At 41.7% G+C, this 26,696-nt stretch overlaps 1 protein-coding gene across 6 annotated transcripts; it reads left to right on the top strand.

Annotated features, from left to right (window-relative positions):
* The first annotated feature begins 885 nt into the window (after window positions 1-885).
* On the top strand, window positions 886-26,473 carry rc3h2 (ring finger and CCCH-type domains 2). Of its 6 annotated transcripts, none has more exons than XM_019361171.2 (20): window positions 886-1,383; window positions 8,184-8,511; window positions 8,634-8,751; window positions 9,241-9,513; window positions 10,321-10,496; window positions 11,883-12,083; window positions 12,271-12,403; window positions 14,193-14,311; window positions 14,643-14,755; window positions 14,863-15,159; window positions 15,387-15,589; window positions 15,699-15,997; window positions 16,080-16,226; window positions 17,949-18,086; window positions 19,646-19,810; window positions 19,926-20,175; window positions 20,408-20,492; window positions 21,652-21,853; window positions 22,035-22,189; window positions 22,314-26,473. In XM_019361171.2, the coding sequence occupies exons 2-20, from the start codon at window positions 8,281-8,283 to the stop codon at window positions 22,453-22,455; spliced, it is 3,447 nt and encodes a 1,148-aa protein (XP_019216716.1). In that variant the 5' UTR covers window positions 886-1,383; window positions 8,184-8,280; the 3' UTR covers window positions 22,456-26,473. The 6 variants fall into 6 exon arrangements, with proteins under 6 accessions (XP_019216716.1, XP_013126295.1, XP_013126293.1 ...); XM_013270841.3 differs by having other exon boundaries at window positions 888-1,383; window positions 14,863-15,171; window positions 15,702-15,997; XM_013270839.3 differs by having other exon boundaries at window positions 888-1,383; window positions 14,863-15,171.
* The last annotated feature ends 223 nt before the right edge of the window (window positions 26,474-26,696 follow it).

Raw genomic sequence — 26,696 nt, 5'->3', positions numbered from 1 at the left:
AACATCCTTAGCCTCAGTGCACCACTTATATTGTTAGACATCAAACATGTAACACATGCTGGAAAGATTTTTGCTTTTCATAACGGCGTGATTGTAATATTTACTGTAAAAGGTTTCAGCTTACAGAAATTCGTACATCAAGGGCTTTTGGGGCACAAGAAGAAAATTTGATTCTATATGTAAGATAACATGTTTACAGCTCAAAATGTGTTTTGGAACAGATTTAGCCTTCCAGTATGAATCATAATGAGTAGGCTCACGTCTCCTGCAGTGAACAGCAGCTCACTGAGGGAAAAGCCTGAGTTATTACAAAAGTGTGATTCAGATATAAAAAATGACAATAATGTGAAAGCGTGCAAATTTCGACTAAAAATCAAGGCTAAACTCATTGAAGATCAGGATTACAGTCATAATGACTTTAGTCACTAATAACCTGTTTTACTGGTCACTAAAGTCCGTAAATGCGCTCACACATGCCTGCTACTTCGTAAACAGCAAAATTATAAAATGAATGTAAAATGAATGGATCATTAAATATATACGTAATATATATAATAATATATAAATGTATTCACCTAGACCTACTCCAGATATTATCCAAATGTCTAAGAGAAGCTTTTCAGCATTGTTAAACACGGCTGTGGGCTTGAAAGCATTTCATACAGTGGTAAAGGCAATTAAGTTTAAGCACGCATTTTTCCGCTACTCCACAGCTTCGAACATGGTTGCAACAGCAAGCGGGAACTGCTTGTGTTTTCGTGTGTGAACTTCCTCTTCGCAGACGCACTTGTCGATGCGCATCCTCTACCCTGCTACTCGGTCTGTTCCTTTAAAAGCTCACAGCCCACGCCTCGAAAAGCGGCTTGTTCCGGCTTGCCCCTTTACATCTTTTTATCCTTGCTCACAACATTAAACTAGTGCCATCCTCATCACATCGCTCCCCTGACCCTTACGCACCAGCCTTTGAAGCCGAACCGCGGTGCAGTTAGTAAATCGTATCTGGGGAGGAGCGTGGCCCTGTCTGTCCGTGCAGCTCGGTGCTGAGTCCGATGATGAGGGCCAGTTCGGGAACCATCAGTGGCGGAGCAATACCACCATCTCCTAGTTTCAGCTTCGGTTTGTCAAGCAGAGGGCGTGTGGCTCACCGTACCTGAGAGGAGCGAGCGTCTCTTGTCACGTATTCTGCGAAAGGGGGGCAGAGGATTAAAAGCGGACCAAGGCACCTGTCTCTACTGCTCTGGGATGCCGTGCCGTGTCAGTGTCGCATTAAAAATAATGTTTCCCCTGTGCTTGTTTTGCAACTGATGAAGAATAATTTTGAAGGCATGTTCACGTGGATGGCTATGAATATGTTTATTCCGGTGTTCTGGTGTAACGCGTGAGGTAAGTGACTTATCCAGAGGTGCGCGCTACTTTCTCCCGCTGCTCAGTTTTTCTGCAATGCCTTTGACATCTCGGGGTTGTTTACATGTTTTTGTTTAGCTTTTTTATTCCCCATTCGTTTGCAAATAAGAGCTTGTATCGTGGCTCATGATCTAAAAAAAACCAAACAAACAATGTCTATAGTAACCATCATGCTCCTAGCGCATTAATTTCTGGAATTGGCACTGGTGTTATATTAAAAGAAGGTGGGCTGTAGTTGAAATGAAGTGACAGCACTTAAGTGAGCTGGGAATACAAACGAGGGGCTTTTCTGGAAAGAGTTGAGGCACTCAGTGGCAATATGTGAAGCGATATGAAAGTAGATGTGCTGCTGTAATGGTGGAGACTGCTTAATGTTGGCTCTAGTGCGCGGAGATCGCTTCCAAGCCAATGTGAAATTTATGGAGTAACATCGCTGTTGCTGAGAGAGTGACTTCTTGAGCCGTAGCAGAGCAGCTTCCAAGTTCAGGTGTTGCATATTATTTACCGCCGCTGTCATCGTAAAGTTTAAGCATGCAGCATGGCCGCCCTGCAGGGAAGGTTACTGTATAACCTGCTGATTTGCAACTGGAAGCAACCTCGTGTTCTAACATTATTAACCAAAGGTGCAGCAGCCCTCCCTCCACTTTGCTGCAGACACAAATCACAGGCCAAGTGAAAAAGACTATGGTGCAGTGTGTATATATGCTGTATAAAACAACCAGCAGCAGCTTTGTGAGATGTATGAGTGCCCTGCCTCCCATGCAGACACTACCCCCACACACTGTGATGACAGACGTAATGAATAAATAATCACACAAGCCCACATACCCCTACAGTACACTGAAAAAACAAGTGACATGACATGGTGAAACAAGTGATATGAAATGTAATAAACTCACGACAGGGTTATTTTGGCAGTGTTATGGCCAAGAGTTGCGAAGCTATGACAAGATTTAAAACGAGATGTGTGGTAATTCCAGTGTATTGGTGCGACTTTATGTTATGGTTTTATATCGCAACCTCGAAGTGCATCAGCGTCCTGTGCTCCCTGCGCAGCAGATTGGATTTTCTGTGCCCTTTGAGAGTCTTGCAAACAATTACCTGGCGCCATCATTTCTCAGTGTTAAAGTCTAACTTTCCCTTCATCCTTTATCTGCTGCTGACTGTCATTTGCATTTATTGTTTCCACTTTACAGCACAGAGGTGCTGCTACCTACTCAAATAGAAAGTTTTCATTCATATAAAAACTGTCACTGTGAAGTGAGGTTTTCCGATTTGCGATTTTGAAGTATCCATTAAACTTTAAAATGTAAACACTGAGAGATGTTATTAAAATGTTATTGGCAGCAGTGTGGTGGGCGTAAAGTTTCAGCCTTGTTGTGCTTCGATGTTCCCACGAGGCTATGGAAACGAGTGGATGGTAAAATTATGGCTGTGATATTTGTGAGGTTGAATTTAACAGGTCATTGGCACATTGGCGAAAAGTGTTAAAAGTCACGAGTATTTAGAAATATTTCAGCCTTTTTTCATATACTGTGTGGACATATTTCAGAGGCATTAAATATGAATAAACTAGAGCTGTGATGTGTTCATTACTGTGTTCATTGCTTTGTAGTGATGTTTTTCTTGAGTGTTGAGGTCTATATCTGCTTATCTAGCACTAATGTGGTAAAAGCATGTGGGTTATGTGCATATTGCTGCACCTATTATAGACTCACAGTATCTGGAATGCTCTTGAGAAGGGGCTAGCGGACCTCAAATTACTCTAAATTCCTCTGGTTTAGGTTCAACTCAGCCTCTAAAGCTTTGTGAGTAATGTTTGCTTGCCCATGAATCCTTAAGGATCCCATTCAGTGTATCTATGTTAGTACATGTGTAATAAAAATGGTCTTAGAGTAACAGGAGCATGAGTCCAAGAAAGAATAAATGCCTTTATCAGCCACATACAGTATAGACCTCTTATGGTGTCAAGCCACGGACCTCTCACTTGTAGTTTTGTTTTTTGGGTTTTTTTTATTTTACCTTGATTTTATAGTTTAGAATAGACGTGGGACAAAATACTGATATAGCAATATGTATCGTACCACTTACTCTTGCCAGATACTCTACTGATATTTAAAACATGTGGGATTAAAACGTGATTTCCTGCCAAGTAAATTACGTTTCGGTGGAAAAAGTAGGGGAACCCAACAACTCCCCCACCCACCCAACTCCACTTTATTGTAAAACTCTTGAAAGCATTAATATGTTTTGCGAGAATGTCCTTGGCCTTCATAAGCAGCATTAACTAAGCATGTTTTTCAATGGCAGGAGGAACCGGAGGTCCCAGAGGAAACCGTGTACAGAGAAAACATGCAAACTCCACACAAAAAAAAGGCGTTGGGTTTTGAACCTGTGACCTTGAGCGACTGTGGTGCCTTATTCAGTAGCAGTCATAATACACACTGACACTAACACCACAGCACAGCGTATCAATACATAATTAGTGCTTTGTGCCTCTTCTGTGTTTTTTTCTTCTTTTCTGTTTACACAGATGTTGTGATGAATCACAGGGGGGGTCTTGTCATGCTGGTATTGTATTGTGAAGCCTCGATACAGGAAATGTGGATTGACAATAAAAGGGAATGTCAGGCATCCAAATACATTACGTCAGAATTTGGCTTAGAGACAGTACAGTTATCTGTGTGTCTGAACATCTTGGACTGCAAAGCCACAAGGAGGCCCTAAACTTGTAGCTGTCACAGCCAATTTAAGATTGCATTTTCTAAGCACTACATAACTGCTTTCCTATTTCACTTTTACTGTGCGATGTTGGCCTTAAAATTGTTTAGAAATACTAATATAAATATTCATACACAGAAGTGTATGAAGAAGTAGTGCTGCCCCTGAAGGGTCTCTCTGCAGATACTGGGGGTGGAATAGAGGTAACTGTGCCACATCGCTCCGCTGGGCCGACAGAAATACTTAAGCGGGAGTCAGAGTTAAAACATCATGACCCAACACATTCAGGAATCGCTGGCGGCAACAGACGCACACGTAAGGTGTAAGGCCCGCATATCAAAATTCGCCCATCCATTGTTACTACATGCCCGTTAGCTCTCACTCCAGCTATGACCTAATCCTGGTAGCTAGTGGGTGTGTTCTGCTTGGACTGAAGTCTCATTGGCTGTCTGCTGCATGCTCCTTACTTCCGCTATTCCTTTCAAATGTGCTGCCATTTTCAGTAGCAGAACTTAGGTTTCAGTTTGTAGCGAAAACCTGTAACTGTAACAAGGACTTGAGCTTTTGTGCCACTGTATGCTAGGCTTCAGAAATATGTATTTTTCACAGTACTGTAGTTATGTGGCATGAAATTTTCTAGGAGCTTCAACTGTGTTAACTCAGTCTTAGTCCAAGCATAAGTGTCGATTTAAGCCTAAATCAAACTGCAAATACCCATGTGATGAGCTAAATGTCACCCCGCTGTAGAAGTATTACTTCAAGTTCTGTACAACACTCCCTAACAATCTTTGTCTGTTTGTGCGTCTCTCTGTGAGACACGCCAAAGGAAACTCCAGATGCCCCCCCCCACCCAGAGGGGGCCAAGCGAGGACTCACAGCCAGATGATAGCTCGCCAACTGTTGGCTGTAAAGACACAATGTACTTCTCATCCTCAACTGAGCAGAGTGGGTAGCTCAGCAGCACCATGCGAGGAAAAACAAAAAACTGCTTTGGCCTTGGAATCCTTGTGTTTTTTAAATTTCACCAAGCTCACTTATATTGACCCTCTTCTTTGTTCATGCTCTTCAGAATGTCACATGCTCAAGTGAGAACTCGAGGCGCTTCTGCCACAGGCATCCCCGAAAGAATAAAATTAAAAAAAATCATTGCTCATAGGTTAATTTCCCTTTTTTAGTGTAATCAGAAAAGGAGAGGACCTCGATGAGGAAGTTGTGGTCTGCTGTAATGCACACCCACTTCTTTCTGTCACAAGACTGGAAGTATTCATGACTGTGTGGGCTTTGTGTCTGTTTGTATGTGCATGCGGCATGCCTTGCATAAAATTCAGCAGTGATGCACTCATGCAAGAAATAAAAATCTTGTGTCTATTATGACATTGATTTATTTTTTTGCCACTCATGTGATGTGAGGTACTCATGCTTTTTAATTTAATAGTGGTGTGAAAGCGTAGGCTTGCATCAAGCAACCCGGGAAGTACTCCTGTACCTCGAGCACTCAGGCACAGTTGTAGCTGGGGCTTAGGCCAGGCTTATTTTTGAAAAAAAAAATAAAAAATGACGGGATAGCAGTTTGTCAGAACAGGAACAGGTGGCTGTCAACGTGACTACAGACAGTGAATCACGGTTAAACAGTTGCCCCCAGAGGCTGCACCCCCCTTAATCTGCAAGCACTCACAGAAAGACTTTATCCGGCTCACGCGCCGTGGTAAAACTCCCCACCTTCTTGGTTTTCCAAAAAGCCCCCAGAAGCCGGTTCATCACATGAGTGTTACCTCACTCTTTAGCAGTTTGTGGGCTACAAAAGCTATAACCGGTGTTATATTTGGGCTTCTCGCGGAAGGAAATATGACGCGCGAGGACAGAGCGGGGCTATCCACGCGGCCAAGCAGAGAGCGCTGCCGAGGCGAGTCGTGGATTGTTCCGAAGGTGCGTATGTCTTGTTTTGCAGTATATCTGGCAGGCTGCCATTTATGTGATTATGGCTATGCAGTTTGCGGCGACTTTTTGGGCATATTTGCTGTTTAACGCGGAGTACAGCACGTGCGTAATGAGCACAGTTCCTCTTTTTTTTTTTGACCTCGTCTCTGCTGGAAAGTTGCCATTGTTAACAGACTTGGTTTTCATAAAGCTTCCAAAAAATACCAATTAAAATAAAATTAAAAATGGTGTCTTTTTCTGGTTTTGGATAATAGTTCTCCATTAGTTTGATACATGCAGTACCTACACATGTAAACAAAAACCGGTCCAGCCGGTTTACTGCTCTCTCTAATCTTCGTCTTTTTTCAGTTAGCGTGTGCGTGATAAAGTTATTTTATTGTATCTCTAAATCCGTTTGAGTGAGGGCACCAGCTGTTGTTATTTTAGTGAATGTTGTACTTTGAGCAGATGCAACAGACTATGAATGCAACAGGTGCTCACCATTTGAAGGCAGTCTTAAACATTTTGTATAGTGGAGACGGAAGGATCGTGTTGTTGGTTTTTTTGTTCGTTTGTTTTTTTTTCTTTTTTGTGGTTCTGTCTATTTTATGAACGATTTTGCGTTTGGTTAATGGGATTATGCGCAAGAGGTCAATAACCAGCTATGTATAGAAGCTTAGTCATGAGGCTTTTACATGGAATATTAGCACATTTGCATGTGTGCTTGTCAGTTGATTCTCTCTGTGTCAGCCCTGTGATTGACTGGCCACCTGTCCAGGGTGTAGCCCATCTCTCCTTCCAGGACAGCTTGGCTCTGCTGACCCTGAGTTGAAAATGTAGCTAAGAAAATATATGAATGAATGGATTTTTTGGTCAAGTGAATCATCTACTGACAAGATGTTTTTAATCATAGTTTCAGATTAGTCATAACATCTCTATAATATACTAAGTATGTCATATATAAATACCATGCAATATTGTACAGAAAAAACAAAAATAAAACCACAGCATTACTTTATCCCATAAACAAACATCCATTATTAATTCAAAAATAAACCTGATACTTTTCCTCCTCTCTCATGCTGTACACAGTGAGTAAATTCTGTCTAAGCCTGACTCTTCTAGTAAATCACAGCAGTATTTTATTAAAGCACTAATGTAATCTGGATGTTAATGTAGTAAAATAGAGTTTCCTGGCATTATATCCTGCACATTATGTCAAAGTGACTCAAATCTTGAAAGCGGCTTTCGGCGTATTTCCAATTATCTGTGCGCACGATTTAAAATATATTTAAAAATGTATAATTAAGTTTTGTAAAAAAAAAGAAAGAATGCATATTAAAACCAGTATTAAGTGATCTAGAATTACTTTGGTTTAACCTTTCATGATACTCTGTGTGTATTGGTGCAGTGTTCGGCTTTGAAACTGTCCTCACAATAAGATAAAATACAGTCATCCGTAAAAGATGTTTGGGAACATTCCACATAAATAAAGAGTACTTTTTATAAATCTTTCCCAAAACATGATTCTGGCACTATTCAGCTCTGCATAGCTGTCTGTGCACAACTGTCAGTGCTTATCAGTTATCTCCACACTCATGCACACTCAAGAGAAGGTACGGTATGTTATAAAAAGCAAACCAGGAAGACTCAGCATGACTGACTTCAGTCTCACGTTCATGTAAACCTTTATTTTGGCTTCTCTACTAATATACATTCTCAACTTTTGCACTCTCATAACAGGTTCACAAATAGTGCTGTTAAATTCTCTTTCCTACTTGCTGTTGTTGTCATCGTCTGTTCCTGCTTGTTGTTGCTTTTGCAATGAGATCAGTGAAATATAGACCTGGACTTGAAACTGTGTTCTCGCTGAGGAGGTGCCATTTATTGCAGTGTGTGTTTGGGGAACACACACCTACTCAGTGGCAGCTACTTCTTTTAGGAAGTTAAACACTTTTATTGCCCTCATTGGAAATAATAAATGTATAACTTTTATGACATCTGCCTTTGTACTTTGCTATCCAGTGTTCACATTTGCTGGGCTTCATGCACATCGGTCCAAATGATATTTAAGTTCAAATGAGATATATTAATTGATCCCTAAATTGCTAATTCACATCTTTACATCCTGTTCCTTACAGTCATCGTTGGCACTGGTGAGCAGGTGCTGTTGTCGGGGTCGTTGACATGCGTTCCACCTGAGCTCGGCATCGCCTGTCTCGGTGGTGTGGTGGCAGGATGCCAGTGCAGGCGGCCCAGTGGACAGAGTTCCTGTCCTGTCCCATCTGCTACAATGAGTTTGACAGCAGCGGCCACCAGCCCATCAGTCTGGGATGCTCCCACACGGTGTGTAAGACCTGCCTACACAAACTGCACCGCAAGGCCTGTCCCTTTGATCAGACGCCGATCAGCACCGACATCGACCTGCTGCCCGTCAACTGCGCCCTGCTGCAGCTGGTTGGCGCTCAGGTGAGGCAAAAAAGAGTGAATTCCTGTTTGTGTGAGCGATTGTGACACTGTCACAGTGAGAAAAGCCTGAAGCTTTATGTGTTTATATATATTTTCTGTGTTCATCCCTGGTATGATATTAGGTCCCTGATGTTCAACCCGTGAGTCTGAGCAGTGCAGCAGAGGTTAAACACTATGAGGTCTGCAGGATGTGTGTAGAAGAGCTGGCTCTCTACCTAAAGCCCATCAGCGGCGCAAAAGGTACTGTATGTGCGCTTTGTATGGTACATTTGGGCAGTTGTGAAAAAGAATTAAGCTCCTTATATTCAGTGCGTGGGGACTGCAGTTGGGCTGCCTGTGTAACTTGGCATTGATGATTCTCACACTTCTCACGATGCTGGAAGCTTGTGTGCTTTTATAAGGCTGAAGTAACATTCATCTCTCTGCGGACTATATAAAAAGAAGATTTTATTACTGAAAAAGACTGGTTCTTTGTTCATACACTTCCGGTTTATGGGATTGGGGCAGTGTTCATCATTTTGCTCATAAGTGATCATATCTGGTTTGCTAAGAAGGAAAAGCAAGGGTTTGGTTGGAGGTTATTAGATGCATAAGAACACTGACTGCTTAGCTGTTATTTTTGTGTAGGAGGATAAAGTTCTTCTTAATTTGTTTTTCTTGAGCTATTATTTAATTGAAACTAAATATCTGATGACTAAAGTGAATGCTTTCATTGTTATTTGGTTTTAGAAACAGTGGGTTTAACTCCGGAGCTGTCGCTTAATACAGGTGTGGCAAACCTGAGCCCGAGTGTGCTCAGCAGGCCCATGCAGAGGAAGCTGGTGACCTTGGTGAACTGCCAGCTGGTGGAGGAGGAGGGTCGCGTGCGGGCGGTTCGGGCAGGCCGGTCTCTGGGGGAAAGGACAGTCACCGAGCTCATCCTGCAGCACCAGAACCCCCAGCAGCTCTCTGCAAACCTCTGGGCCGCAGTGAGGGCACGGGGCTGCCAGTTTCTGGGACCCGGTAAGTGTGGATGACAGAAACATATTAGTGATATCAAATAGTGCCTCTATACTCATGCCTGTGAGGAAAGCACTTTCTAATCACAGCTAAATTCCAACCATTTGCATAATGTATATGCATCATCACTGGAGTGCTGTAAGGTATGCTAAAGATGTAAACATGTAAAACATGTTGTCTTATAACTATCACTTATTAAACATTTGACACTCTGTATTAATAGACACTCAAGTTTTAAAGGTGGAAGCAGTGCAGTTAAAGAGTTTTCCTTAATATTACTTACCCGGAAAAAAAAGTTAAAGTGCAACGTGGCACAGATAAAAGAAGAATAAAGTTTAACACTGATTCATGCTGTTAGACTAGATTTGTGTCACTCTGTCATCTTTTATCAAGTCAGTGGACTCATTGTGTCCAGAACTGTTTAAATTGCCTCATCAAACTGACTGCTGGTGCTGGAACCTGGTGTCCTGTGATGATTACTCATAGGGCAGATTCTGACTGGGAAAGATTTTCTCATCATGATAACACAATGAGTTCATTTAAGTCTGAGGACACCTCCAAAACCCTTTGTTTACTAGATATAGACTTACCTTTGTTTAGTCTTTATATAACCAGTGTTGAAAATTCGAATATGTATAGCATGTGCATGCTGCCCATGTCACTGAGTGTGTTTGTGCTAAACAGTTCTCTCTTTTCTCCCCACTTCCTCTTCATATACTGCTACTTTCATTCTGACTTCCCCCTTCATTGCCACCTTTTTCCTATCAATCTCTCAATCCCTGTACAACCCTCCAACTCGTTGTCCATCAGCTATGCAAGAAGATGCACTGAAGCTTGTCTTACTGGCTCTGGAGGACGGTTCAGCTCTGTCCAGGAAGGTGCTGGTTTTGTTTGTAGTCCAAAAGCTTGAAGCTCGATTCCCCCAGGCCTCCAAAACCAGCATAGGCCACGTCGTGCAGCTGCTCTACAGGGCTTCCTGCTTCAAGGTACAGGCAGTAGATGTATGCACACTTACAGGAATGTGTAAACATGCTGCAATGACAAGTTCTACATTTCAGTGAACTGAACAAGCAAACCACAGATCACTGAATTTGTTCTATGTCAAACGTTACAAAACCATCACAATTTGGTGCTGTACTAAGAACCCAAGCCATGATAAATGGCCTCATTAATGGAGGGGACCTAAATAGATTGTCATGTATGACCACAGGTTTCTTTTCAGAAGAGGCGGTGCTTCAGATTAATATCCCCTTTTTGGCATTGGTTGTGTAGGTACTTTCCAGAACTTACATTCTCGTCAGTACAATGTTTTCCAAAAAAAAAAAAGTAAAAATAACGATTCTTTTAAAATTAGTCATAGTGTCTGAGAAAGCTTTGCAAAACTCCCTTTCAGCTGTGGATGGATATGAAAAGGAGCACAATCCAGTGGATTACAGTGTGAATCCTCACCACTTAAATACTGGTACTAATAATTCATAAAAGGCCACTTCTTTATTAAGAAGATGGGCTTCTTTAAATATATTTTCGTGTGTGCGTGCGTCTGTGTGCGTGCGTGTGTATTTTTATGCCTGTTATCTGATGACAGACATCGCTGGCAGGGCAGAAATGCCAGCTATCTGCTTGTGATGCAACGGCAGTTTATATTTGCACCTGTTGCCCCGCCTCGCAGGACCGACAGAGACATCACAGAGACACACAGAAAGATAAACGATGCAAAGATAGATGAAGGAGTAAAGACAAAACCTGATCGTGAAATTTGATTGTGTTTTTATATTTGTAAACAGCTGGCAGTGAGTGCGTTGGTGTCTTATGATGATTACTCATAGGGCAGATTCTGAGAAGGGGAGAGTCCCTTTGTGTGATCTGAATTTGAGTGTTTGAGTCTGAAGACACCACATGTTGACAAAGTGACTGCTCTGTTTCATTTACGAGACTAATTGCAAACACGACACTCAGCATTTGAGGTTTCACAGATAGAAATGTATTGTAATTTAAGGACAATGAGATTTTCTCATGAGTTAACGGGAATTTAAAACAGGCACACATTTTTCCAAAGAAGTTATGCAGGTGTGCATTATAACAACATGATTTCATTGCTGGTACAAAATTATCATAGTAGCCTTAATCATTACATTTTCTGACACTACAAAACGTCGATGGTGTTGATAACCTAAAATTGTGCCTCCGTTTTAAGTGCACTATGTATAATATACACAAGAGTACATGAAGCTTTATTTTGAAATCGTGTTAAAGTTTGATTTTTTTTTTGTCTATCTAATCGTATTGGAGACAAAAGTCATTTGTGTCCTTGTCTCTTCTTCTCACTCCCCTGTCTCTCATGCCCTCTCTCGCTCATCCATCTTCATCATCAGGTGACAAAGCGTGATGAGGACTCCTCCCTGATGCAGCTCAAGGAGGAGTTTCGCACATACGAGGCCCTGAGGAGGGAACATGACGCGCAGATCGTCCACATCGCAATGGAAGCGGGCCTGCGAATCTCACCTGAGCAGTGGTCCTCTCTGTTGTATGGAGACCTGGTCCACAAGTCACATATGCAGTCCATCATTGACAAGGTACCATTAGGCTTCGTGTCCTCACCTCTAGTGACTGCCTGCAAGGTTGTGACAGCTTGAATTTGCTTTTTAAAATTTCAAGCAGTGTTTATAACAAGCGTCTGGAGAGCGGAAGCAGAGGAATAATGCAATCATCTGTTTATTAATTCTTTGAAAAACGACCGTCATCTTCTTTCATCTGCTCTAGTTGCAGTCTCCAGAGTCGTTTGCAAAGAGTGTTCAGGAGCTGACAATCGTCTTGCAGAGGACAGGAGATCCTGCCAACCTCACAAGCCTTAGACCACACCTAGAACTGCTAGCCAACATAGACCACAACCCAGGTACGTCCCTTCATTTAACACCATGGATCTCAAGCTTTTTCTGGTTTTCTCCACATGCCCCTCACGCCACAGTTTGTATCATTGATTAACAACAAAATAAGACCAAAGTCAGATTTTTGTGAAATAAACGGTGGGATAATAGCATCAGGTTTGTTTGTTCATTTGCTTCCCTAGCATCCTCCTCTGTCACATCAACCCAATGCTTGTCCTCATTCAAAATCTCTGTCTAATATCTCCACTACCCCCATCCGCACATGTCCAAACCATCTCAGCTTTGCCTCTAACTTGGTTTATTTTGCCCACAGTATTCAATTTTTGTATTTTCTTTCATATATGTTTGTTCATTAGTTCACTCCATATTTCTACCCCTGGATATCCCCAGTGACTCCACCTACAGTAGCTTCAACATGCCACTGGTGTGGACTGCCACACAGAGAACAGTATTCATCCATCAATCCATCCATTTTCTTGCACTTATCCTTATGAGGGTCGCAGGAGGGCTGGAGTCTATCCCAGCTGCTATAGGGTGGGAAGCAGGGTAGCAGTATCCATATGGTTCTAATTATTAGGGTTTCAGAAGGATTGTTGAGTGAAAAAAGTGCTGCTTACATGCCAAAAGGCAAATTGCGAGTGCAAGACAGAGGGAAAGTTATGATTCATCGTGTGTGCTAAACATTTACTAATCAAAACATAATTACTAAGTGTTTGATGTCTATTTGACTTTTAAATACACCCTCAGCACTCAGAAACGTATTTTGCACTGTGCCTCTCTCTTAAACATGGTTCTGACAATATGACAAATCATTAGGCAATATATTATACATGCTGCATTACTGCAAGTGGCTATACTTTCTTTGGTGTCATGTAGGGTGTTATCCCTCTGCAGTGCTGCTGCTGTGCTACCTCCAGCAAAAAACTGGAAGCTTGTGCTTTTCAAACAAAATAGTCATGTGACCTTCAGATGTACTTTGTATTTTGTGTTAATTATCAAACAGCAACACAATTATCAAATACATGAAGCCAAGATCTGAATGCTGTAAATATTACTGTGACATTTCATTATGATAGTATTTAGCTTTACCATTCCTCCTTTCATATCTTCTTTAGTTATTAGACTGTGTAGGAACATCCAAAAAGATAGAAATAACTCTCCAGATGGAGAGAGTATTAATTTGACTTAATGGTAACAGGGTCTCAGTTGTTTATTCTATATTTTCAGAGGGTTACACTACAAATTTCTTGGTTGAATTCTACTTGGGCTTTCTGTAATTTAGTTCTGGGTAATATAGCATGTATCTCACACTTACATGTTTCGGATCATCAGACAAATTTAATAATTAGGCAAAGATAACCTAAGTAATCACAAAAGGCATTTTTAAATGATGATTTCATTTATCAGTGGAAAAAAGCTATCCAAACCTACCTGTGTGAGAAGTAATTCACCCTGCTGGTTATATGCTGTCGACATCTGTCATTCTGGAAAGCATCACAAATCATTTCCAAGGCTTTGGAACTTCAGTGAACCACAGTCAGAGTCATTATCCACAAATGGAGAAAACCCAGAAGACTAGTGAACCTTCTCAGGATTGGCTGGTCTACCAAAATTACAGTTTCACTTTTGGGTGGAGCTGTTTTAATCCCACTATTGGGTTTAGGAAGCAACTGGTTGAGAAATATGGGTCAGGGCTAGTAATTCAACCCTTTTCACAGCGCAGTAGATTACATTTTGTGGATTTCTAGTAATAAAAACCTCTGCTTAACAAACTGCATGTTGTCGTTCTGTGTGCAGATGCTTCCGCGCCATCATGGGAAGAGCTCGAAAGTGTGATGCTGGCTGTAAAGCTGGTGGTTCATGGTCTAGTGGAATTCATACAGAACTTCAGCAAGAAGAGCCATGAAACTCCACAGGTACCCTGAGGCTAACAGTTATAGTCGCAAAACAGATAACCAGGTATAAGGTGGGATGTGCTGCAAGTTTGTAAAAGACCATTAACATAATATTTGTTTTAAAGAGCTGGTAGAGCTGTTAACAGCTAACAGATTTAGTAGAGAGGACTGAACCTCGTCTTTAAAAACACATGAAGTATAGCCAGGCGAATAGAGACTAAAATTGCCGTGTGAGTCTCGTGCGCCTGGAAAAGCACTGAAATTGTTGTTGTAGGGAGATATGTTCATTATAGTAGGTTTACCTATGTACATAAATGTAGTAGTTTAATAGTTGGGTCTGTGCATTTTGCAGCCTCAGGCAAACAGCAAGTATAAGACCAGCATGTGCCGAGATCTTCGTCAGCAGGGAGGCTGTCCCCGAGGAACCAGCTGCACATTTGCGCACACACAGGATGAGTTGGAGAAGTGAGTGTGCAACTACATAACTTCCATTTTCTGTGATTAAAAAAAAATAGCACCTAATACATGTCCGTTATACTGAATGCTCCTGTTGTGCATCCTTTACTCAATAGATTTAGATTGAGGAACAAGAAGAGCAGTAGTGTGGGCCGTGGGTTCCCTTTAGCGCAGGGGGGAATGAATAAAACTTTCACCATGGAGGGCAGCATTCACTCTGATGTGTCTGGAGGAGTAGGACAGGGGCTCAAAGGCAATGGGGACAGCACAGCCACCATGGCGGAGGGAGTTCCCAGCCTAAATCACCCTCAGCTGATCTCCAGAGGGCTTGATGTGATGGAGGAATCTAAGCGAGCTGTGCCAAATGGAACTAGTGGGCCCAATGTGTCTGGCTCCAACAAAACCACATCTGGGTCAGCAGAACAGTAAGAGTTTTTCTCCACCTGTTTGCTGATGTTTACATCTTCTGTTGTTGGTATTTAACCCTGTGATCAATGTTAATTTTGCTTTAAGCATAGCACTGCTGTTTATATGTCTAAGAGAATAACTACAAGTGAAAACTCTAGCACCATATGAATTTCCAACTCAGTCCTAATCTTGTACTAACTCTTTCTCTGTGTGTTGTCATTCTGTTCATTAGGAAGCCTCTCTCTCCTCCCAGGACTCCAGTCAGCCACTCATCAGTGATGTCTCCCTTGACCACAGTTGGACGGTCTGATGGTGGTGCTCCTATACCCAAACATGGTCAGTTTATTCTGCGTCCATCACACCCTTCTCAGGCGTCCGAGGTGTACTACCAGGAGCCTCACTCCACATATGACACGGCCCACTATCAGCCAGCCTGTGAGTTTGTTTTTACATGAAGTTAGATGTACAGAAATACTTCACTGTTGTGCGATAGGCGGAAAGTGCTCATAGCATCTGTTTTTCTTCTTTTCCTCCTACTCTCCAGCAGGTTCCTATTACCCATCAAGTCTTCATCCCCCTCACAAACCTTGTATGGCTCGGTTCCTGCGATCCTCCAACGTCCCAGAATCCTCTCTGCCACCTTCCATTGGCCCTCCATCTTCTTACCCAAATGAACCTCAAACTCCACACCCACCTTCTTCTTCTTCCTCGGGGTACCCATCACACCCGCCTAGAGATCGAATGGGACCTCCCACGTTCCATGCCCACCCAGGGCACCCATTGGGCCCTGCTCATGGAGTTTACGCTCCCCTCTATGACAGCAGGAGAGTATGGAGGCCTCAGGTGAGCAATCTCGACTATCATACTACCGTAAAGTGCGGTAATTCTGCGACTTTATTGATAATGTTGATGATTACATTTGCAGCTGTACCACAGAGAGGACGCCAGGAGTAACTCACTGCCTCCAGAGGTGCTGCATTCCTCTGTCTACCAACCTCCACTCAGGGAGAGGTTCAACTCTCTAGACAGCAACTACTGTTCTGGAGCTGAACACCGTGCAGGGCTACACAGGGTAGGGGAAACAACCATAGACTGTATATAAATGACATACTTTTTGTGTTTCTTTTTGTTTAATCTATGAGTTTGTAGAGCGCAGTTGTCACCATGTAAATGTGAACGTTTCACCCACATTTGCGACTAAAAATAGACCTGCAATAGAAACGTATCTCGGAGCAGGCATGTGAATAAAAAGTATGACAACAACAGCCCACACGGCCCCCACTTTTTAAACAGAAAGACTGATAATGCAGCAGCAGCAGCAGCGAAGATGATGATGTCATAATTTACGCACACTCAGAGCAAAGAGGCAGAGCCGTTACCGACACAGTGAGTGAAAAGAAAATGTTTTTCTAGCATCCAAAACAGCAACACTGCTACTGTAATCACCATTAAAATCTTTGCTGGGAAAAAGCTCAGATATTATGGAGGGCACTGTAGCTGTCAGAGAGGGGGTAAGTAAATGATAGAACAAAGCTGTAAATACGTTTTATCTCTTCAGTTAAGTGGGCATTTGTAGCATGGGGGTCTACAGGAATCGGCACACGTTTAGAGCCAGCCCCAAGTGGTCTGTTGAAGAACTGCAGCTTTTGGCCCTTTATCTTCCAGCACATCTTCACCATTGCCGAGAGCAACACTCACTACTGATTGGCTGGAAAAATAAATTTTGCTCTTATCAATAACATCTCACTTAGTTGATGTATAAGTGTGACGCTTAGGGAGAGGGAGATGACATTTAATTCAGTGGTGATATTGTAATTTCCCACATGGCTCATTTGAAGAGCAGAAGTCTTTAAAATAAAAAAAATCTATATATTTGAATTATTGATCAGTGGGCATACAGAGGAGAGATAATTGACTGAGTCATGCTGTAATTAAAAAATAGTGGTCCCTACTGGGGAAAATTATGGTAACATCCCAATATATTACATTACCTTATCAATTTTTAATTGGTGGTGGTCTGTCTTACACTGAACAGATTTATTGCTTCTTTTCAGCAACATCTCCTCTCCTTCTCTTACTCTTTTTACACCCACATATCGCCTCACCTCTACCTTTCCCTTCAGTCACAGAGCTGCAGCATGGAGCTTCAACCTCCTTTATAATCCTCCCACTTCTCACCCGAATATGTCTCTGCCTCTCCCACTCACTTGTCTCCTTCTCACATCGTCGTATAGCATTACCAGCAATACTGCTGCAGTGCTAAAGCGCGCTTCACCGACAGAGATACATTAGCTGTTGTACATAATAAGACTCGTTTTGCAGAGTGTATTTGTGGAGATAAAAGTGAAAATGAGGAAATGCAGTGTAAAAAAAAATCTGCAAAGAGCAAACAAAACATGATCCCATCTAGCATTATTATGCGTTACTATAAGCCAAGAAAAGAAAATGAATCCACTAAGTGCAATGCAACTCCCCCACTTGCATGTACACATTATGAGGAAAAGTAATAGAAAAAATAACCACTGTGAACATTCCTCTGACACATAGAGGACATTACATTATATTGCATAGTTATTTACAGTTTCCACCCTGGCTGCTACCAATTTCAGACCTAGGACACACAAATGCAGAAGACTGCAAAGGCTGTATCAATACTACCATTTTGTTCTGAATGCTACTGAGTAGTGCTAAACTGTTAATGGGTTCAGATATGTTATTATTCATATTATTCTTCTAAATATGCTGTAATATCTCTGTTGATGTTTCCTCCTCTGCCCATCGCTTCCCTCTTCAGGACTACGGACGTGTTGCTCTAGGCTATGAGGATCTGTTCAGAAGGAAGCAGGAACAGTGGGCTCATCATCACCATCATCACAGTGCCAACAGACCCTCCCAGTCTTCCCCCATCTTCACCATCGATTTTGGAACAGAGGTATCAAAGCAAATAAGAAAGATGCCCATTTCTCCTTATTTACACACACACACACACACACAGCACTTCTAAGGGGATTTATTGGCATGACAAGTAAAACTGCCCTTCTTTTTATTAAATATTTATTAACGTGCTCACTGCAGGCGGCTGAAGCTACGAAGGGGTGACTTGGTTATCTGTTTTAACGGTTTTAAATTATGTTGTTTTTTAATTCCTATCCCAAAAGCTTATGCTTCAGCTGTGTCCAATGCTATTTAAGTGGGAGATAGTTGCCTAGCAACTGTGGAGGAAGATACCATAGCAATGCACAATTGTGGCGTGTGTGGGTGTGTGTGTGTGTGTGTGTGTATGTATGTGTGTGTGTTTGTGCGGGAGAAAGTGAGAGAGAAAAAGAGAAAGCAAGACTTCACCAAGCAGTGACTCAGGCATTCAGCGGAGTAAAGCTTTGTTTAACAGTTTGGCAGATGTCTGTTTGTGAAAACATCCACGATCAAATCGACCACTTATTAGGTGCACAACTTTTTTAATTGTTTGCTTAACACGTTCAGTAAAATTTTAAAGACTCTGCACAACATGAATAAGCAAATAAGACCGAGGAGACTGGCTGTCGGCGCAGTGATTTTTGCAAAGTGTCAGCACTGGCAGCAAGTGCAGAAATTCAAGTTAGTGAGTACATGTGGCTGCTGTGTTAGAGTATGAGCCTTATATTTTAAGGACGTTACTTTGCGTTTTGCATGGTCTTGGAGGAAGTGAATCCCATCTAAACCCACACACAGGCTGCCAATCTGTCACAGGGATGACCAACACGCTCTTAACTCAGGGTGTCAAATACCGCCGTTCTGTCAGATTGCTGAGATATGAACAAAGTGTCCTTTGACTCACCAGCTGCAGCAATATTGTATGCTGGGAGATAACTGTTCTGTTTTAAAGAGTGACAAAGTCCATATAGGGAAGCAAAAAAGGGTGGGTGCGGTTTTCGTTTACCAGTTCTTAAGCTTGGGAACAGTGGTTTCTGTTCTGTGTGTTTAGCACTTTGTTTTGATCTACACTTTAATTTTGCTCTTGGTTGTCAAGTTCAGGATCATTTACAAATTATGCTAAAAGCTACTCAAGGCCTTTAAGTTGGTCCTTAAAAAGTGTCCATATGTGGTGAGTTAAGACCAGCTTCTTATTGCTGTAACCAGGTGTCTCACAGCACAGGTGCCAAAGGAAACCAGGCAAGGTGGCAGTATTTAATGAACTGGGAAAGAGAATGGACACCTTAAAAATATGTTAGCTTTTCTGCATGATTTATCAAATGCAACATATGAAATATTGAACCAGCATGCCATTCACATAGGTGAATATTTCATGGCATATTCCTAGCCGAAGATCAGTGGAGGAAAAAAAAGCTGTAGCTGTTCTCCTCAGGTGCCTGAAAGACCGAAAAATAAATCTTAAATTAAATAAATAAATAAATCTCCTTGACCTTTGGGCAAGTAAATCTAGAGCAATGAACAGCAAGCAAAGTAATTTATTTCACCATGATTTTTTACTGTTTTTCTATCTCTCTCTTTCAGCATGTGGAAAATAGTGGAGGTCAGTGTGTGGGATGCAGGTTCAGAGGTGATGAAGGCTTGGCTCACTACTCCCCTTGGTCCTGTGGTACCATCGGGCCCTGCCTCAGCCCATTTGAGCCTGAAACGCTTGCACACACCTCATCTCACGCCTGCTCTGAGCACTCGGTAAGGCTCTTCATATATACAAAAGGATCAATTGTATTTTGCAAAACACAGAATTTTTGGCTGTGTACAGATGTGTGTGATCTCTTTAAAATGTGCACGTGTTTTTCCCACGCAGGAGTTGGATAGCAACGAAAGCGGAGGCGGTGGCGTCGGAGATAGCGGCGTCGGGAAGCGATGGCTGCATTCGCTGGACAACTACCGTCGCTTGAAAGACGAAGACCCGATCATTCCCTTTAGTGAGGGGCCCATTATCTCGAAGTGGGGGGCCATTTCCAGGGCGTCCCGCACAGGCTACCACACCACCGACCCTGTCCAAGCAACAGCCTGCCAAGGGAGCGCCAGTACCACTCCCATCAACTTCAAAGGTGAGCAGGGATAAAAAACGAAAGAAGATATCGTACAAAAAACTCAAAAGGGACCAAAAGAGAAAAGAAAAGATAAGAAATGTTTAAAAGTACATCAGTACCTTCTTTGAAAAGACTTAAAGCACAATTAATCTGTAAGCAAACTGATGTTTTTTTTGTTATATTGCTTTATTTGGTGTGATTCCGTTGTTTTTACGAAGGTTTTACTTTACAACTCTTCATTCATTCATAGATTACAATGCTCACTTGGATCACAGTGACTACAGGTGGAGCTCCAGAGGATCAGACTCTTCCAGCCACTCCAGTTTCCTGGAGAGGTACAGCATTTACATTCAGACTCTATCCTTCTAGCTTTTTTTTAATTGCATTCATGTGAAAAAGGAAGTTTTCACAGGGCTAAGCACACCTTTACTGCCTCTATAGGAATTAAGAGGGTAAGTAGCAGCCAGATGCTGCTAATCAAATGCACATGATTAACTTATCATCACCAAGAGAGACCACTGAGATAAATGCAGGAGTTTGGTTAAATTTCGGGAGCATACCCAGTGGTGGGCATCCCATCAGATTTACCCCAAATAGTCAGAGCTGTGCAACAGTCAGAGCCAGAAATCAGACTCTACAAGCCTCAGTTAGGATTTTAAAGTTCAGGACGGAACAATTAGAAGAAGACTGAGCAAGTATGGTTTGTTTGGAAGGGCTACCAGGAGAAAGCCTCTTCTCTCAAAAAGTGACATATCAGCACGGCTTAGGTTTGCAAAGTTTCATCTATACAAACCTGTCCTTGGAACAGATGAGACCAAAGTAGAGATGTTTGGCCATAATGCACTGCGCCATCTTTGAAGAAAATCAAGCACTGCATATCAGCACAGACACCTCACACTGACTGTAAAGCACGGTGGTGGACGGGTGATGAATTAGGCTCATTTTGCGAGCCCAAGGATCTGAGCATCTTGAGTTAACAATAAACTCCTGTGGATACTAGAGATGGACCGATCCGATATTACGTATCGGTATCGGACATAAAAAAGTGGTATCGTGCCATCTCTAGTGGATACCAACATATTCTAGAGTGAAATGTGAGGTCATATGCTGGACCACTTAAACTCGGACCTAATTGTGTCATGCAGCATTACAGTGATATCAATCGCAGCAGCAACTCTTCAACACATTGGCTATGAAGGAATCAAGGTGTCACAATAGTCCAGTCAAAGTCCAGACCTAAACCTGACTGAAATGCTCTCTAATGCCGGACCATAGAGAGCTGTGCAAAAACAAATGCGTGCTAACCTCTATGAATTGCAGCAAATTCCTCTAGAACGATGTGAGAGACTGATAAAGTACTACAGAAAACTGTTACTTCAAGTTATAGCTCCTAAAGGCCTGTGGAAATTTTATTTTTTCACATGACTGTACATGACCACACAGTAATCTTTGTTTAAAAAAAAACTGATCTGTGCCTGTCTGTGTTTGCTTTAGTGAGCAGCTCTGTGCTTCAGAGCAACATGCCAGACGAACTTCAATAGGGAGCGGAGAGAAGATTGATCTGCAAGCTCACCGGACCACCTTTAGCCAGGATCAAGACCGAGCTGAGAGCGAGTCAGACCCAGATCGAGACATTGAGCTCGAACTCTGTGCTCTAGACATGGAGGATTCGGACCAGCAGGAAATAAAGTCTCAGGTCAGTATGATTTTGTAAATGCTGACGCTATATGTAGTTTCATGTTCTGAAGATTGGTGTGGAATTTGCCCAACTCTGAACTGGGAACAGTCTCATTAAAAAAACACGTTGAGAAAAAAAATGGTTTAATTATCGACGAAACCTCTTTATCATTTGTCTTGTGTTACAATTTGCCTCACAGGAGTCGTTAGACCTGGTCACCCCACAGTCTCAGGATGCTTCCCTTCTCCTTTCACCTCCGTGCTCCTCTACCCTCATCTCATCTCCTGCAGCAGAGCACCCACAAACAGAGTCAGAAAAGATGGATGCTCACCTGTTGAAAAAAATGGCCTTCAGGTGAATTACCATGGTAATCACTGTTCACAGGATTGCCCCGAGTCTTGAGTCATTTTTGACTTAAGTGACGCACAATCTCTCGCTGTCTTCCTGTCTCACATCTTTGCTCTCTCCTGTTTTGCAGGAAGTCTCTGTCTCCAGGAGGGTTAGTCTCAGGAGGTCTGGGCATCGCGAAGCTCCAGGTTGGACCCCCTCGACTGGGTGACACTTCTACTCGGGCTTGTCCCGAAACACCTGGGCCAGAGATGCTGCTCAATGGAAGCTAAGAGGACACAAAGTCAGCCACTGACCTGCAAAGAGCTACACCTGAGTTCCACATCCTGGTTGAATGGAAAACCTTTTAATTCCAGCCTTCATATATGTTGATCACATGCCTAACTGAAACTTTGACAGATAGAGGTCAACAGCCTGTGCTGTGCCACGCTGCAAGGTCAAGAGTTATACACATTTTACTAATTTTCCGACTTTGCTGTTTATGGCTAGGAGGGTAAATAGCCAGTTTTCCCATATAGTAGATGCTGAACTTGTCTGTGTTTGCCGTACCAAATCTGGTCATATTTACAAGGAGGGTTGGAGAGCTCTTAAACCATCTGATTGGTCACATAGGATTGAATTCATTTGTTTCGTTTTGGTTTTTTTTCTTGTTGTTCCGCATAAGCTGTCAGATAGCTAAAGTTTATGGGTGACAATATGATAAGTGAATGTTCTTCAGTTTTGCCAAGTTTACTGAGATCCTTTCTCCCAGTACAGCATTTAGGTACACAGGAAATTAAACAGAAGTCATTTGCAGCAGCAGACCCTCCATTTACTTACGCCTGTCCCATACATTCAATGCTTTGACATTAATTCGCTGTGTGTAATTTGCTTTTAGCTCGTGCCTTGGAAAACATGCATTTCCAAAAATGTCAAAGCAGGCGCTGGTTTATGGTCAAGGCCCACATAACTTTTTAAAGGGTAAACAGTGGGATTATTTATCCCTTTTTTAGGCAGACAAAAAAATTTTCCATGTCTTATTAGGCTATAACAAATGCCTTCTCTGAGCAGCCTTATGTTTCGTATTGACATTTCATTTTACGTCTCTGAAAAGATTAAGACATAGATGTTACTTATACTGAGACCAAAAATAGAAAGGGCACGGCACCCTTCTGAGAAAATTTTTAAAAAAGAGCAGCACAGGTCTTTAAAAAGTGCTGATAGAGAATCAAGCCTCTGTCTTTTGAGTCATATGATCTTTTAAACGTTGGCCTCTGGTTTCCAGTCCTGTCATGGGATCAGAGGCACAAAAATACAGACCTAAATTTTCAAAAGATCACTGATCACCTGAGGTCAGTTTTCTACTTTTTTTCCTTTTTTTAAAAAATGAATGATACAATACTTTTAACATAAATGTATTTTATTTTGGAACAGACTTTGTAGTTCAAGCAGCAGCTAGAGAAAATGTAATTAATTTCTCTACAAGTCCGTTTTATCTCTTTGTGCCTGTAGTGGCACTAATCAGCTACTCTTATTAAGTTAAAGAGTCTCACGCCGTCATGTGACTGCCATTCACGCAAACATGCAATACAGTGGCCTTTCTCTCCTTAGCGTGGTCTAAAACGAAGCATGTGCTCTACAGTAACATTGGTCCCCCCGCTCACACAAAAGCTCTTTTTTTTACCATTTCAAAGGTGTTAACGAACACAAATGTGATCTTAAAACGGAACTGCATTTTAAAAAGTCCACCGTCTATTATTTCTGATCCGGTCATTTTTTGTTTGTTTGTGTATGTGTGTGTGTTGTGTAAACAATATTTACCAGCTGTGCGTGATGTTTAAAGGTCAAGCCTACCCAAGACAGGGACGCCACTTCGTGCATCTGTTCATGCTATAAACCTTTGTTTTACTTTTTGAAAAGTTTTGGTTAGTTTCATTTAACTAACTTCTGTGAAGTTGTTTGTTTGGGTATTTTTGTATAGGATTTTTGCCACTCTTTTGTTGTTGGTTGCATCTTGCATCACGGTAGACTTGCTTTCTAATGTTTGTCTGTGTTACAGTACTGTGTGCTACTTCACCGTGGCTTTGTTTCAATATGGGTGATTTCCATACAGCCCTGCTGTGCCTCACTGCTTTTATAAATATGAGGCTTCTTGTCATGAGTGAATTTTTCTTAGTGACTTTAATAAATACAAAACATGAACCCATATATATATATATATACATATATATATATATGTATATATGGGATATAAAGTTATGAGGTTTGTTTACATACAATTCTAAATCTTATGAGATTTATGTAGAATCAGAGGGGGGAGCTAACTGATTTTCAAGTCTTTCAAGCTCCTTCCTTAATTTCCTCTTATCCCCGCTACTGTACCTATTTAAAAAACAAACTCAGTAACATAAGCATTAACATCTTTTCTCTCATTATTTTATAAAAGTAAAAGGAGAGAGAAAGAGAGAGAAGGGAATTGGATAAATTGGTCTGAGCATTTCATTATAACTTGATGTGATACTCTTTAGAATTTTAAAAACTTTTATTTATTTATTTTTTGTTTTGTCTGACCGTGAAAGCCAAGGGCAGGCACAGGGATTTAGCTGCTTCCAGACGGTTATTAAATCAGCTCAGCTACCTATACTGTCACTCTGCATCTGTTTACAGCTTCACCTCTGAAGTACAACATAATAATGTCAAGTGCCACGTTGGGTACAGTACAATCAGTCTCTGAAATCCGCCCCCCGACCCACAGCTTTTAATTTTCCTTCCCCTGTAAACTGCGAGGAGGGAGAGGCTCTGTCAAGTCGAGGAGGGAGATACTTCTCTTGTAGTTGTGCTTTGTTCCATTAGAGGGGGCTAGCGGACCCATGTCTGTTTTGAATTGCTCAGGGAAGTCTTAATTTGCTCAGCTACTTTGGCTTTTTCTATATCCATCACTTTGAATATTATGTGGAAGTATTTACCTGAATTTCACTTTGCTGATAACTGACCCTTTCACCCCAACCGTACATGGGTTAAAGTGTTAGCACTGATTATGTTATTTGCCAATGTTTACTTTGCCAGTGTTTTCTTTGCCTCTCGGTATTAAGTATTGGCTGTGCTATTTGTGTTCACATGAGAAAGGGCTGGGCACTACTGTATGTAAAAACAGTATTGTGAGTATTGAAGTAATGTCAAAGTGATACTCCCTGTTTCCTATAAAGTGTCTGGAGCACTGCTGTAGTGGCTAACTGCACTGCACTGATTCTCCCATCGCACCCAGTGAGTGCCCCTTCCCACTTCCCTTCAACCCTCCTCCTAAACCTTGGCCCTCCCTGCATCCTGCGTCATGCATGCGATCTAATCCCTCTTGTGATGGCGGAGGAGTAATGACAATTCTGTAGTTGTGATACAACACACCCAGCGCTGTAAGAGTTCTGCACATGCCCACTGTGTGGCCACGTCAAGTGCTGAAGTTTGCTTGCAGCATTTTAATTGCTTGCTCATGAAAATCAATTATTGTTTAATAGAGATTATATTATTATTGTTATAACCACATTTGGTTGTTGTGGTATTTTTTTTTCTTGGTATATTCGAAGTCTGCTTCTTTTGGATATGAAAGTTTGCTAAAAATGTTTTTTATTAGAAAAAAAGTGTTGCATTATTCTATATTATATGGGGGGAAAGCCTGTTTGTTGATTGTGAAACATATGAACTGATGTTTTCTGACTATTCATGTCTGTATTAGACATTTTATTTGCGAATCTATTGTTCGATTGAAATGTAAACTATTAAGAGATGGTACACATCCGTCATTGTATACAGTCTGGCACCATCATTAGATGGACTTTTAGTATAGACGCTCATTTATACAACCTGTGATAATCAGATATAGTTAAATGTTTAAGTCATTGGGGCAGTTGTGTAATGTTTCAGAATGAGGAAACTACAATCCTTAAGAGACGGTATATCCAAAAGGTCCCCAAGATGAATAATACTGTTATGTATTCCATTTATTTCCTTGGAAATATCACGTCGTGAAAGGTTTCCCTTTTACTAATTGTGCAGTAATGCAGGGCTGGAGTAAAGTCTAACCTATGGTGGTGATGATTTATGTGCTCTTAATAATGTATGAAACTGTTTGAGTTTTGTTTTACTGACTGATTCTTCTGGTGCATTTTCTGGCTTGTTCAAATGTATTACAATGACTTACAGACAGCTTGGCCCAGCGGCGTACTGCTTCGGGGTTGCACTGAGACGTTAAGTTATGAAAAAGAAGATTTTAGCACATGAAATTGCATGCTATAATAAACCAACAATAGTACTGTGTGTGTGAATCTTGTCTTGATTTGTCTTGTTATAGGATTAGATGCTGGAGCACATTTACAACAATTAGCAACAAGAGGTAAAATCCACCAAAAAAGGTCAAATCCACTGATGCCTAGCAGCTCCCACCTGAGAGGCTGTGGGGTGGGTTGCATTACTGGTCATCTGTGTATAGAGCTTTGTCAACTAAAAAAGGGTCTGCTTGATCTGATTGGGATGTACGGAC

This window comes from Oreochromis niloticus, linkage group LG7 (assembly GCF_001858045.2).
Source record: "Oreochromis niloticus isolate F11D_XX linkage group LG7, O_niloticus_UMD_NMBU, whole genome shotgun sequence".
Lineage (NCBI taxonomy): Eukaryota > Metazoa > Chordata > Actinopteri > Cichliformes > Cichlidae > Oreochromis > Oreochromis niloticus.
The sequence above is the reverse complement of the archived record's forward strand: the minus strand, read 5'-3'. Positions and strand labels throughout refer to the sequence as shown.

Bases quoted from the DNA above. Each gene is read 5' to 3' on its own strand.
- rc3h2 (XM_013270839.3), top strand. From the start codon at position 8,281: ATGCCAGTGCAGGCGGCCCAGTGGACAGAGTTCCTGTCCTGTCCCATC. The intron at 14,756-14,862 runs GTGAGTGTGCAA...TTTACTCAATAG, and splicing joins ACACAGGATGAGTTGGAGAA to ATTTAGATTGAGGAACAAGA. The intron at 20,493-21,651 runs GTACAGCATTTA...TGTTTGCTTTAG, and splicing joins CACTCCAGTTTCCTGGAGAG to TGAGCAGCTCTGTGCTTCAG.